At 39.2% G+C, this 14353-nt stretch overlaps 1 protein-coding gene across 1 annotated transcript in view; it reads left to right on the top strand.

Annotated features, from left to right (window-relative positions):
• NFKB1 (nuclear factor kappa B subunit 1) overlaps positions 1-14353 on the top strand; it is a gene marked incomplete at its 5' end in the record, with an annotated part of 113412 nt that overhangs the window by 69550 nt on the left and 29509 nt on the right. The window contains 5 exon segments of the mRNA NM_001076409.1: positions 4701-4864; positions 6856-7014; positions 8363-8467; positions 10897-10988; positions 12952-13090. Of these exon segments, the coding sequence (NP_001069877.1) occupies positions 4701-4864; positions 6856-7014; positions 8363-8467; positions 10897-10988; positions 12952-13090 (659 nt within the window).

Genomic DNA, 14353 nt, shown 5'->3' with positions numbered 1-14353 from the left:
AATTAATTATTACGTGGCCAGTCTTGATTTAAATACATTCTTACCTAGGTAACTTGGTTACTGATATCTGGTTGAGTTCCACTGTGGTAAGGAAGTATTTGGTATGAGTCGACTCCTTTTAAATGTGCTGAAGCTTGTTTTCTGGATGGAATATGGTGTCTTGGTATATGTTCCTTGTGCACTTACAAAGAGTGTTTAGCATGATCAGATTGAATGCATGTTCTGTAAATATCAATGAGGTTGTTTGTTCAAGGCTTTTGTCTCTTTACTAATTTTCTCTCTACTGCTCTATCAATTATTAAGAGTATTGAAATCTCTGACTATAGTCATAGATGCATCTATTTCTCTTTTCAGTTCTATAAGATTGTGGTTCTTATGTTGTGAAGCTCTTTTATTCGATGCATTAACATTTAGGATTCTTATGTCCTCTTAAGAATCAATCCCTTTATCATTATGAAAGTACCTTTTTTATTCCTGGTAATACTCTTTGCTCTGAAATCTACCTCGACTGAGACTAACATAGTTACTTCAGCTTTCTTTTGAATAATGTTAGCTTGAAACATTTTTTCCATCTGCTTAGTGTTTTATATTAAAAATAAATTTGCACCACATATAGTTGGGTCTTTCTATTCAGTCTGACACTCTCTGTCTTTTAGTGGGTGTTAAGTGATTTTTGTTTAATATGATTACTGATATGGCTGTGTTTAAATCTACCATCTTGCTGTTTGTTTTCTGCTTATCACATCTTTTCTTTGTACCTCTTTTCCTCTTTTCCTGCCTCTTAGATTATTTGATTATTTGTTATTTCATTTATCTCCTTTTAGGTTTATACCTCTTTGTATTTTTTAGCAATCTTTTTATGTTTATACTATACATCTTTAACTTATCCTAGTCTACCTTCAAATAGCACTATACCTGTTTACTTATAGCATGTTAACAGTATACTTTCATTTTCCCTCTTTTGGCCTTCTTGTTATTATGTCATATATTTTATATCTGCATATGTTATTAATATAAATCCCACCATATATTGTTTTTTTATTTTTGCTTTAAATTATCAGTTACCTTTTAAGGAAACTTTTAAATAAGGAAAAAATATTTTATACTTAGCCATGTATTGACGTTTTTTCAATTTTTCTTTTTTTTAACTACTGGTGTGCTGCTAAATTCTTTCAATTTGTACATGTTACAGTCTTTATTTTGTCTTTGTTTTTCAAAGATATTTTTGAGGAGTGTAGAATTATAGGGTTTTCTTGCATGTCCTTAAAATACACTGCTCCACTGTCTTCTGGCTTTCCTTGTTTCCAAAAAGTCTCCTGTCATTCTTATATCTTTATTCCTCCGTACGTCATGTGTCAGGTTTTTTCTCTATCAGCTTTTTACTTTTCCTCTTCATTGCAAGTTTTCAGCAACTTGATTATGTTAAGCTTTAGTGTCATATTCTTCATGTTTCTTGTTCTTTGTGATTTATTGAGATTCTTGAATCTCTGGGTTTCCATTTTTACTGAATTTTAAAACTTTTCAGCCATTATTTTTCCAATACTTTTTCCATACACTCCTGTTTTTTCCCTCCTCTTCTAGAACATCAACCTCATGTATTTGGCCATTTAAAATTGTGCCACAGCTCATGAATGATCTGTTCTTTTTCTTTTCACTTTTTTTCTGTTTCATTTCAGATAGTTCTATTACTGTGTCCTCAAGTTCACTAAACATTTTGTCTATAGTGTCTGATTTGTTCTTAATTTCATCTAGTGTATTTTTCTTCCCAAACATTGTAATTTTCATCTCTACAGGCTTTTGGGGGAATCTTGCAAATATTTTTGAGCATTGGGATACAGTTAAATTTGAGACTAGTTTGGCCCTTTCTAGACTGACTTCTAAGCGTTTTTAGGGAGACCAGAGCAGACTTTAGGGTTAACTTGAAACCATTACTAAGGCAATGTCTTTCTAACTGTCCACTCTAATCCTTCATGTTTCACAAGGTTTCTTGAACCATTCTAGCCCTGTGTGTGCTCCAGGAGCAGTTGCATCGGTGCTTCCCATGGTTCCTTTCCCGGCCTTGGGTCATTTCCCCGCACTCATGCTCTAAGTGTCTCTCTCTGTGTGGGATTCTTTCCTCACTGGTGTCTGCCCATGAATTCTAGCCTTGTTGGTCTCCTTTGTCTCCTCAACTCAGGGAGATCAGCAGGCTCTGTTTAAGCTGCCCCTCCCTATGCTGCAGCCTGGAAGCTCTCTTGAGATATTAGTGCAGCATAATTTTAAGACTCACCTTATCTGTCTTCCTTTCCTCTAGGTTCGCTGTCCTAAGCCGTCTATTGTCCAGGGTATGAAAACTATTTTTTGTTGTTTAGAGTGAGAAGCTTTAATGGTCTTCGTTGCTCTACTATTACCTAAAGCAGAAGACTGACTTCTGTATTATTTCATTTGTTACCAGAGTAAATCTATTATTCATGTAATAATCCTGGAGAAGGAAATGGCAACCCACTCCAGTATTCTTGCCTAGAAGATTCCATGGACAGAGGAGCCTGGCTGGCTACAGTCCATGGGGTCGCAAATAGTCAGACACGACTGAGCGACTAACACTTCATGTAATAACAATGATGTCTTTTCCACGGGGATCAAATTAGATAATTACATGAAAAGCCTTTATAGACGGCGAAGTGTAAAGTGCTGCACCGTGTTTGTCATTGCCATTGCCTTGGCGTTGGCCTTGTTTTGCTGTCGTTACAGACGTCCTGTATAGTAGTAAGGACTAACGGGCCAGAATATGGAGGTGCTCTTTCTGAGAATCTGTTTCTCCTCACTTAGCAGTTTGTCATAGTGCATATTTTTCTGTGCTGGATTAATTCCTGCATTTACTCATCCAACAGACATTTATTAAACACCTGGTGTCAAGCACGGTTCTTGGCACCAGATACCTCTGCTCTCCAGGAGGTTATATTTTGTATATTCTTCTCTCTGTATGTCTCAGCTGTCCTACATTTTTTCATCACTGTGTGGACCCCTGTCTCATTTCATCTCTGAGCCTCTGTCTGAGTGCTCATCTCATTCTGCCTTTACCTCATGTATTTTCTTTGTGTAGTTTATCTGGCCTTCCAACATTGTCTTATTCTTTATTTCATTTGATCCAGTTGTCATAATATTTCTGTCTTTCTTTTACTAATATTTTCTTTCCTTCCAAGTAAAAGCCAGAGAAAAAGAAGGGTCCCTACAGAAGCTTACGAGGCTTTAAAAGATCTGTGCCCCGCTTATTTCTTTGAACTCCTCACATACAGCTGCACGTGCTGATGACTGCTGCTTGTCTCACTCGAGCCACAGGGGCTCCTTGCCATTGTTGTCTTGTGGACACCAGCCATGGTCCTACTTCAGGGTCTCTGCACTTACTGTTGCTTCCATCTTAGACATGCTTTTTCTACATATCCATGTCCCAACCCTCATTTCCTTGAAGTCTTGGCTCAGTTGACATCTTTTCAGTGAGGCCCTTTCTGGCCTCTCCCTATTTAAAAAAAAATTTTTTTTTAATTTTCCGAAATATTTATTTTAGTTTTAGAAATATTGATTTTGCTGTGTCCAGTCTTAGTTGCAGCATGTGAACTCTTAGTTAGGCATGTGGGACCTAGTTCTCTGACTAGGGATAGAACCTGAGCCCCTGCATTGGGAACTCAGAGAGTCCTAGCCACCAGACCACCAGGGATGTCCTGTCTCTAAAATCTTAAGTGTTATGCCTTCTACTTCTTCCCTTCCTGTTTCCCATTCCTTCTTCATTTTTCTTGGTAACACTTTTTACCTTTTAAATTATAAAACTTACCTGTTTGTTTTCTCTCTGTTGTTGCCCTGTTTTCTCTGTGTTGTTATAGCAGCATATGAACTCTATGAAGTTAGAGATTCCTTTACTGTTGACAGAAGCACCCAGGACACTGCCTGGCACTAGGGAGCAAAATAAATATTTGTTGAATTTGAATGAGTCTCCTTGGTACAGTTTTGTTTTGTTTTGTTTTTTTGCTTATTTGTTATATTAGATTTATTGAACACACTTCTTTGTTTCATGTACTTTATTTTAAAAAGTGAATTAATTGCTGGAGCAATTCATATATTGTCTTAGAAATCCCTTGAATTGCTTTAATGAGCATATTTTGTTCTATAGATATGTAACCTTTGCCATATGAAAATCTATCCTGATTACAGGTGAACCTCAAGACTGAGTGCATGTGGAGGGTAGACATTCTAGTGATCATAAATAATTCCAACCTTAGAGATAGCCCAGGAGGAGATGGGGTTCTAGGTAGACTTTAAATCCCATCAAGGCCCAAGGATGATCCACAAGGAAAAAATAATCTTCCAAATATAGTTTTACATATTTTTAAAGTTTGTAAAGTTAGTATATCTGGAATTAAAATTGCCTTTTATACAACTCTCCTAGAAAATACTTTAAAATGAGTCTATATGAAACTTTCCTATTAAGGTATGTATACCCCACTCCCTGAATCATAATTTGCAAGTCTAATAAGCTTTGAAAACCAGAAGGTTTTCTAAGTTTACCACAGCCTGATTTGGTGGCAAAACCCAGCCTGCCCTGGCATGCAGCTGGTGATAGTGTGACTGAGGGTCTGTGCCTGTTTTCTCAATCCACTTTGTTAAAGTAAAACAGGACTCTAGTTTCTGTCCACCTAACTTTTGGTTGTTGTTGCCGTTTCCTCCAGCTTTGCAAACCTGGGTATTCTTCATGTGACAAAGAAAAAAGTATTCGAAACACTGGAAGCACGAATGACAGATGCCTGTATACGGGGCTATAATCCCGGACTTTTGGTGCATCCTGATCTTGCCTATTTGCAGGCAGAAGGCGGAGGAGACCGGCAGCTCACAGGTGAGTGTCCCTCCCAGCCTTGGTCCTGTGAGAGCTTAGGTTCTCCTTCCCCTGTGTGCAGACCTGGAGCTCATCTCACCCTCAGTCTGTGCCCCAGGCTGCTCCCACCCTGTCACTGCTCAGAAACCTCTGATGGCATCTTGCTACTTCTAGAATAACCTTGTACTGCCATAGCCGAGCATACCAAGCCTGACTCCAGCCCCCTTTCCAGCTTTATCTCAGGTTCCGCCTGGTACCCACCTCTTCCCATCGTCCCCTCAAACACTGATGCGCTCCCACCTCTACCTAAAATACCACCCTTCCCTCTTCAGCCTGTCAAAACCAGTTCAGAATTTGGATTCACAGAACACCTCCTTTGTTATAACTCCTCCAGCTCACCTTATCATAAGGAATCTTTCTTTCTTTGTGCTCTCAGGCACATTATAAGCTATCCTCTTTATCATAAAACAATGCTATGATTTTATATTTTCCTGCCTTACTTGTGTCTTTTCTTTTAACCCCAGTCTTTGTCCCACGACATGTGCCATTTTTGCTTTTCTGTGTTGTCCTTTCATCGAGCCATCCTGCCACCAGTTCATACTCGGGTGCTCCAAAAGCAGGCATCCTCTTCCCATCAATGTGTTCTGTCTTCTGATACTCATCCTCGAAACCTTCACACCGTCTTTGAGGCTCCGTCCTCACCCCTGCTGCCTCTCCATCCTGTGTGTGCTCCAGCTCCTCTGTGCTCTGTGGGGTTCCATTCCTCGTGCCAATTTTTTGTTGCTGTCTGTGTTCCTCGCTACTTCTAATCTGGTTCATGTCCTCTGACCAGACGGATCTTACTACAGCCTGCACGTCAGTCACCACTATTCAGGGTCTCCGTGTTGCCTACAAAATCCAAATTCCGGACCCTGGCATTTTAGGCATCTCGAGAGCTGGCCCCAGTCTGCATTTCCAACTGTCTCCCACAACACCCCTTCTTGTCAAACTGAACCGCTCCATACAAGCACCATGATTACTCTCGTCCTCTCCTTGGCACATTCTTTCTCTTCCTGGGATGTCTTTATTCATTCTCTTCCTGAGTTCAAGTTCTACCATCCTTTCCAGATTCAGGGCAATGTCTCTTCTGCTCGAAAGCCTCTGGATTCTCCCCTCTTTTGAGGTTTTGTATCACTTCAACTGTAGCTCTTTTGTAGTACTCTTCACTTGAATTATCACCTTTTATGATATTATAAGTTAAGTACAGTCACGTCCATCAACACGAAAGCTCCATCAGAGGGAAAGGAGCCAAATGCAGTTGAGTTATTCAGCTCCTTAACTGCACGTTTTGAGTCCTACTTGCTACTGTGCTGGGTGCTATGGGATGAATACAGCTTTGGGGATATTTAATTTCCTTTTTAAATTTTTTATTTATTTTTTAATTGGTGGAAAATTGCTTTACAGTTTTGTGTTGGTTTCTGCCGTACACCAGTACAATCAGTCATGATTATATACATAATCCCCTCCCTCCTGAGCCTGTCTCCCCTCCCTCTACCCTCACCCCTGTAGATTGTCACAGAGCACCAGATGGGCTCCCTGTGTTATTTAGCAACTTCCCACTATCTGTTTTACACATGATAGTGTATATATATTTATCAGTGCTGAAATACCTAATTTCACATTCCTCAACACAACTGAGGCATAATCAGCTTACTCCTTTCCATTTCCATCACACCCTTTGTGTCTTGGGAGAGGTCAGGGGATAACAGGAAAGGAACGAGGCCATTTGTCACATACAGGACAGTTTTCACTGTGATCCAGAGACAATGCAGGCCTTCTTCTGATGCCTTTATGTTTGGATGACATAGATAATTCTTAAAATTTTATTAGCAATATGAAGAATTTCAAAAGAGAAAAATGACTTTTACTTTAAGTTGACATTCTTAATTGGGGCATTATAAAAGCACTCAATCTAAAATGTTCATACTTACACCTTTCCCTGGACATGAACACTCTGTGTTGTCTGGTCCTAGATCGGGAAAAAGAAATCATCCGCCAGGCAGCTCTTCAGCAGACGAAGGAGATGGACCTCAGCGTGGTACGGCTCATGTTTACAGCTTTCCTTCCAGACAGCACCGGCAGCTTCACGAGGCGTCTGGAACCTGTGGTGTCGGACGCCATCTATGACAGCAGTGAGTACGCGACTCCTGACCTGAGGCAGCTTGCTGCAAAGTCAGGAACAGACTTCCATCCCCACCCTGGCAGTTACTGACTAGGTCTGGTTCCTGGGGCAAGTAACTTAATCCCTTGGAGCCTCACGTTTATCATCTGCAAAATAAGAATACTGAAGTCTAGCTTAAAAAGTTGATGTCAAGATTAAAAGTGAAATATGGTGAGGCGCTCAATAAATCTCCTTCCTCATGTTTGTTATAGTCTTTACATGCAATGCCAAATTTCTTATTATTTATGAATTCTTTGCTATGAGGATATATTGCTGGTGCTCTTAGATGGGAAAAATAGCTGGGGTTCTGAAGAGAAGTTAATAAAAGATAACTCTTATACTTACCCATTTTCATTCTTGCATGTTACAGCTTTATCCATTTGGGAACTTCAGGTTAGCTAAATGAGCAGTACAGATATTTTGATGTTTTGTGGCTTCAAAATTCTATTTCCATCTGTAGTTCCTGGAGTTTTTGAAGAGTTTTACAGTGGTCTTTGGCATTTACCATGCAGATTTCTTATTTGGTATGCATGGGATTTATTAAACAGATATTTCCAAACTGTCTGTAAGGGCAGTATTTAGGCTCATTAAAAGGTCATAGAGTTTAGTCTAAGTAGAAAACTCCATGCCCCAAGTACAGCAACTAACTGATTTCTCTAATTTAAACAGGTTTAAAGAGAAGTGAAAGCTTTATAAAATGTTGTAGGCTCCTATACCAAAGATCACTTTAAAATGCAGCTGTTAGAGCGAAAAAAAAAAAAAGGAAGCTTTTATACTATTACCACACAAAACTTTTATGTCTTAACCACACAGAATTCTAATTTAGTTTGGGAAAAGGAAATATAATATCTTCATTTTTCTTTTCTATAGAATAAAAATTAATAGTTTTAGAATACTGTACTTTCCCTAAATGTCTAGGACTCTTGTAAATGGTGTATCAGTACCATGGATGTAAGTTTGGGGTTAAAGTCTTGACCTAATTGAAATTCCACACATCCTTTAGCTTGGAACTTCCTGAAACATCAGAAAAGTTCTTTCTCTTTCTCTATTAATGTCTCTTACTGTGTTCGTGGGAGAAATGAATACTGCTCCTTTCTGCCTTATCTATTTTGGGGATAATGAATGAGCCATGCCCAAGCAGTGCTCTGAGGATTTCAGAAGGCACTTTTTATCCATATTTTTGTTATAGCAGTATGAGTGAAAGCATCTATTTGAACTTTCTTTTGGTTAAGTATGCTTTGGTTAAGGTCCCTCACAGGAGGTTAGCATGTGAAGCTGAGGATAAATCATGATGTTTGTTGTTTTTCTCCTGTGAACAGAAGCCCCCAATGCATCTAACTTGAAAATAGTAAGAATGGACAGGACAGCTGGATGTGTAACTGGAGGGGAAGAGATTTATCTTCTCTGTGACAAGGTTCAGAAAGGTAAATACATGCTCTGATCTCAAGATGTGAAGTGTAATTCTGAGTGTGTTTGTGAGTCACTTTTTGGCAGTGAGCCAAGTAACATCTCTCCTCTGCCATAGAACCTATCCTTTTAAAAATTTATACATTTCATCTCTTCCAAAATTAAGTTGTCCATGTTATTTTTTAACACAACTAACTCATTTAAAATTTTCAACAGAAGTGAAGTCAAAGTCAAAGTCACTTAGTCATGTCCGACTCTTTGCAATCCCATGAACTATACAGTCCATGGAATTCTCTAGGCCAGAATACTGGAGTGGGTAGCCTTTCCCTTCTCCAGGGAATCTTCCCAACCCAGGGATCAAACCCAGGTCTCCCTTATTATAAAGAGAAATAAGAAAATAGTGATCATTGTAATCAGTGATATTTCAGTGCTTTTTTAAACTTCGATATGTGAACTTTAAATAAATGAGTAATAGCCCACTTACACACACATGCGCATGATAAGTGTTTTACATAGTGTAAAATTATTAATTTTTTTCTCTTAACAGTGCTTTGTTGCAACACTGAGAGTTTCTCTGGATATCTTCACATGACACTATGATGTCATTTAAGAAAAAAGAAAGAATAAGCATTATAAGAAAAGTCTCAGAGCATATTTCTTTCATAATTTTCGCTTTCAGCAAAGGTCTTGGCATTTATCTCTCACTAGATATAGCACCGGAGAAGGCAATGGCACCCCACTCCAGTACTCTTGCCTGGAAAACCCCATGGATGGAGGAGCCTGGTGGGCTCCAGTCCATGTGGTCGCTGAGAGTCGGGCACGACTGAGCGACTTCACTTTCACTTTTCACTTTCATGCATTGGAGAAGGAAATGGCAACCCACTCCAGTGTTCTTGCCTGGAGAATCTCAGGGACGGAGGAGCCTAGTGGGCTGCCGTCTATGGGGTCACACAGAGTCGGACATGACTGAAGTGACTTAGCAGTAGCAGTAGTAGCAGTAGATATAGCACAAGATTTATAAGTTAGGAAAAGCAGAAAGAGATTGTTATTTTCTCAAGCTTTACTCATTTTTAAAACCATGAAAGGTATACCATAATAAAGATACACTCACTACAAGCAGTTACCCAGCTGCTTACTCTAATGAGCATTTTCAGAGTAAGCAGCTGTATAACTGGAAACTTAGCTCCTATTTAAAGAACTATGGCTTTATAAAAAGAAAATTGTCCTTTGAGGCTAAATCCTCTGAGATAAAAAGTCAGAAAAAATGAGATCAGATTTTAAGATAAAGGTGTATATCTTTGTCCCCAAAATGTTTACGCTTTCTCTGCAGATTCTGGTATCAGCTTTCTTTTAGCCAATTCTATCCAAGTAATGTACATTTCCAGATTCCTGGGTGTGCATACTATGAGTAAACACAATCTAAGTACCTTTATTTGTAAATGTGACTCTTAGTCATCATCATTATATTGAAATAGCTAATTAAGAGAAGTTTTATACCCAGCTTAAAGAATCTGAATAACTAGGTCCAGGGTAGTCCTATGAATGTCTTACTCAACCCTAATATTTCTAAAATTCTATTTAAATAGAAATATACATTTAGTTTTTGCAAGTCCATAGTGTACTCCTCCCTGTGAATTAGGAAGTGAAGCCAGGGAGATGCTTCACTTGAGTTATATTGTAATGTTTCTGCAGGAGTAGAATCCATGACTAAAGTGTGAAATTAAGACATTCTAATTTAACCCGAAGGGACTAGACCAACACGTAATTTAGCAGTTTCTCAATAGGGACTATTAGAATATTGTAGAGAGGTAGCATAGTAGGATGTTTAAGAGCCTGGAGTCTGAACCTTCAGTGTCCGTGTTCAAATCCTGGTCTCTCCCCTTACTAACTGTTCAACCTTAGATAAGTTACTTAACCTCTTTGAACTCCAGTTTCTTTTTCTTTTCTGCAGAATGAGGATATCAATAGTATACTTGCATCACAGAGTTGAAGATGAAATCAGTTAATATATGCATATAAAATCACTTAGAACAGTGTCTGCCAAATAGTAAACTTTATATAAGTTAAATATTATTATATAAATCTGTATCAAGGTGAACCACCTTTTGGGATTCTGATATTCTTCACTATCTTTCATGTTCCTGGGGAGTGAATTGGTTTAGGGTTCGAGAAGTGGGAAAGTCAAAGATTGATTAAGAGAAAACTCAGATTGAATAGGTAAATCTAGAATTCTGTCCTTGTAAATGAAACGTGGGGCCCATTACTATGGTAACAAAAAAATTTTACTCAAAATTTTAAATAATTTAGAAGTCTATTTTATATGAATTACTTTCAAAAAAGGTGGAGTACATAGTAGGTAGACTCTTGAACCAGCTTTGTTTTTCATCACATTTATGAATGTTATTATACTGTGTGAAATTATACACCGGAACGTGACTGTTTACAGATGACATCCAGATTCGATTTTATGAAGAGGAGGAAAACGGTGGAATTTGGGAAGGATTTGGAGATTTTTCCCCCACAGATGTTCATAGACAAGTAAGTGGATGATGATGGTAAGGAAGATGGTACTACGTTTTCTGCCTTGTTGAAATTCAGTACTTAGATTCCAAGTATAAAAAAGGAAAAATGGTAAGTTTAACTTTCATCAAAGTGCACTGTGTCTTGGAGGTGTTCCAGAAAAGTTACCTAGAATAATGGGTAGAGCTCTGTCAGGTATCCGATCACCTAGATGCAAGGCTGTGACCCTCAAATCCTTAAGTAGACATGTGTTACGTATTTCACCAGTCTGTTCAGACTAATAACATATGTCATAGACTGAGTGAATAAAACAAAAGCAGTTTTTTGCTTATGGTTCTGGAGCCTGTAAGTCCCAGATTAAGGTCTGACAGGGTTGGTTCCTGATGAGGGCTCTCTTCCTCATTGGCAGACAGCCATCTTCTTGTTATGTCCTAACGTGGCAGAGAGAGAAGCAGCTCTCTGGTATCTCTCCTTTTTATTTTTCTCTTTTTTGGTGCCTCTTCTTTTAAGACCACTAATCCTATCCAATCAGGGCCTTACCCTTATGACATCATTTAACCTTACTTATTTCCATAAAGGCCCTATCTCCAAATAGAGCCACACTACTGGGGCTTCATCATATGACTTTGGGGGAAACACAGTTAGTCTTTAACGGTATTCTCCCAGAGTAACATGAGGAGACCTGTTAAAAGGGTATTCTAATGAAGAGTGTTGACAGGAGGAGTCTTCTAGTTGAGGCTGATATCATCATGATAAATCAAGATCTCCCAGAAACAACTGAGTATGTGACAAAGAGATGAAAATGGTCAGTCCACATCTTAACAATTACTCTGAGTGATTGAGGAATACAATTTTCACACACACACAAAATGGAAACAATCCAAATGTCCATCAGCTAGTGGCCAGTTAAGTAAATGTGAGGGGATATTGTACAGTTATTAAGAAAGAATGAATACAGACTAACATGGAAAGGTCTCAAAGATACAACACTGAAATTTTTTAAAAGATAGATATGAAACAAAGTGTATATAAAAAAGATTCTGTGTTCATGTTTACATAGCATAAAGAAACTCTGGAAGGTTCTGTGCATAACTGTTAGATTAAACATTAATTTTGTGGATGAAATAAAAAAAAAAAAACTAAACCTGACTATTCTTATACTAGCAGATGTCAAGGAGGCTGTCTTAGAGGTGTTAGATGCCCTGCATGTGTCTAGAGCCTTGGCCATCCTCACCTCACATATGCTGACCCTGTCACAGTGTCTCCCTTAAGGGTTTCGTTTTTTGCTGTGGTTGTTGGCTGGCCAGGAGGCCAGTAGTGGTACCAGCCATGCTCCTCTCTCTCTTTCCATTATGTCTTTATGATATTGCTATAAATAATCTTGGAGGCTTTTAAGGCTAATTTGGAAAAGAGGATGTATGCAATGTCACATGTTTATTTATACTGAAAGACATTTGAAACTTTAGACAAGTGAACTAATGAGGATTTGCAGTACATTGGCATAATCTTATATTTCAGTTTCACATTGGCAATTTAATAAAAATATATGGGTATAGAATTCCAAGGTTGTAACTTTCTCTGCTGCTAAGTCACTTCAGTCGTGTCTGACTCTGTGCGACCCCATAGACGGCAGCCCACCAGGCTCCCCCGTCCCTGGGATTCTCCAGGCAAGAACACTGGAGTGGGTTGCCATTTCCTTCTCCAATGCATGAAAGTGAAAAGTGAAAGTGAAGTCACTCAGTTGTGTCTGACCCTCAGCGACCTCATGGACTGCAGCCTTCCAGGCTCCTCCATCCATGGGATTTTCCAGGCAAGAGTACTGGAGTGGGGTGCCATTGCCTTGTCCGAACTTTCTCTAGGGTTGTATTTTTTTTTAAGACATTGTGTCTAAGCATTGGGCATAAAGAATGTGTTTAATGAGTACCACTGCTGTAAAAGAAATGTAGTCCTACTCCAACATTTGGATCTTTGTATCCTGCAGTTTGCCATTGTCTTCAAAACTCCAAAGTATAAAGATGTCAACATTACAAAACCAGCCTCCGTGTTCGTCCAGCTTCGGAGGAAATCTGATTTGGAAACTAGCGAACCAAAACCTTTCCTCTACTATCCTGAAATCAAAGGTAACTCGGTTATTTAAACACTTGCACTTGTTCCAACAAGAGGACAGGCTGTTGAGAAGAGGTCAGGCAGTCACCTCCTTTGACCAGCCTCCTAGTAACTGGTCCATGGGTCCATGGTACTTCTTTTTAGAGAAGAAAGAAGTAATATATGATTTTAGGGTCATAGAATTAAGTCTAGCCTTTTAAAATAATGTTATTTCCACCGAGTTTTATATGGGGTTGAGCATTTAAAATTTCTCTTTGAATTTGAGAATCTATCATATATTGAATAACTCAGGGGTCAGGCAGTTGAGATGAAAATGTAAGGCTTGCTGAATAGGAGAATCAGCCACTGGCCTCACTGAGTCACAGAAGACTCAGCCACCATGCAGTGCAGAGCTATAACAATGGTAAGGCAGCACTCTATTCCCCACGAAGGATGCCTCAAGAAGGAGAGAAAATAGTCTCCTTAAATTGCTATAATGCAAATTATTATTTTGGTAGTTCTGAAAGTAAAACAGCCATAAAAACATAGGATAATGCCAAGGAGAGAGAACCCTAGATTCTGAAGAAGCCACAAGAAGAAAGCTTCTTCAAAGTCATGAAAGTTGGGCATGTCTTTCAGTAGTTGAGTGTGCCACAGAGAAGGAAAGGGTTTCCCTGGCTTAGGAACAGTTAGTGTATGTTCAGAGAAAAGTGAGGCTAAGGCGCACCCAGATGGACTCCTGAAGGAAGGTAGGGCCAGGCTCTGGGGTGCTGTGATTGGAGCCTACAGAATTGTGCTTTGAAATGGGAAAGGGGAAGGACCAAGCCAGTTTAGATTCAGAATGATGCCTCTGCCTTCTCTACATAGACCCTGAAGACACTGTCTGGGCAGCAGTGAGTCAGAAGAATAATGCAAGAATCCAAGTAAGAAAGAGAGAGGTTAGTGAAGATCTTAGCGCAGTGATGATGTCAGGAGGACCCAGCTGTTAGTTGGGGTAAGAAGTGAAGGAGAAAATCAGGAGTCATAGATGATTCTAGGAATTCTCACCTGGGAAGATTGTGATGTGGATGGATTGATGAAGGATCAGTGGAGCAGAAGTAGATTTGGGTGGGCAAAGGCAGAGGTCAGTTTAAATCACGTTGCATTTTAGGTTCCTGTGGCAGATTCCAAATAGGCCATTCAAAAGACAGGACTGGAATCCAAGCGGGCAGAATGGGAAATTCAGCCATGAGAATCCTCTCAAAAAGAGTGTAACAGGCCCCAAGAGTATTTGTTAACCTGGAGTCCACTGACTCCTC

This window comes from Bos taurus, chromosome 6, assembly GCF_002263795.3.
Source record: "Bos taurus isolate L1 Dominette 01449 registration number 42190680 breed Hereford chromosome 6, ARS-UCD2.0, whole genome shotgun sequence".
NCBI lineage: Eukaryota > Metazoa > Chordata > Mammalia > Artiodactyla > Bovidae > Bos > Bos taurus.
Note: the sequence above shows the minus strand (reverse complement) of the source record. Positions and strands in the feature narration are given on the sequence as shown.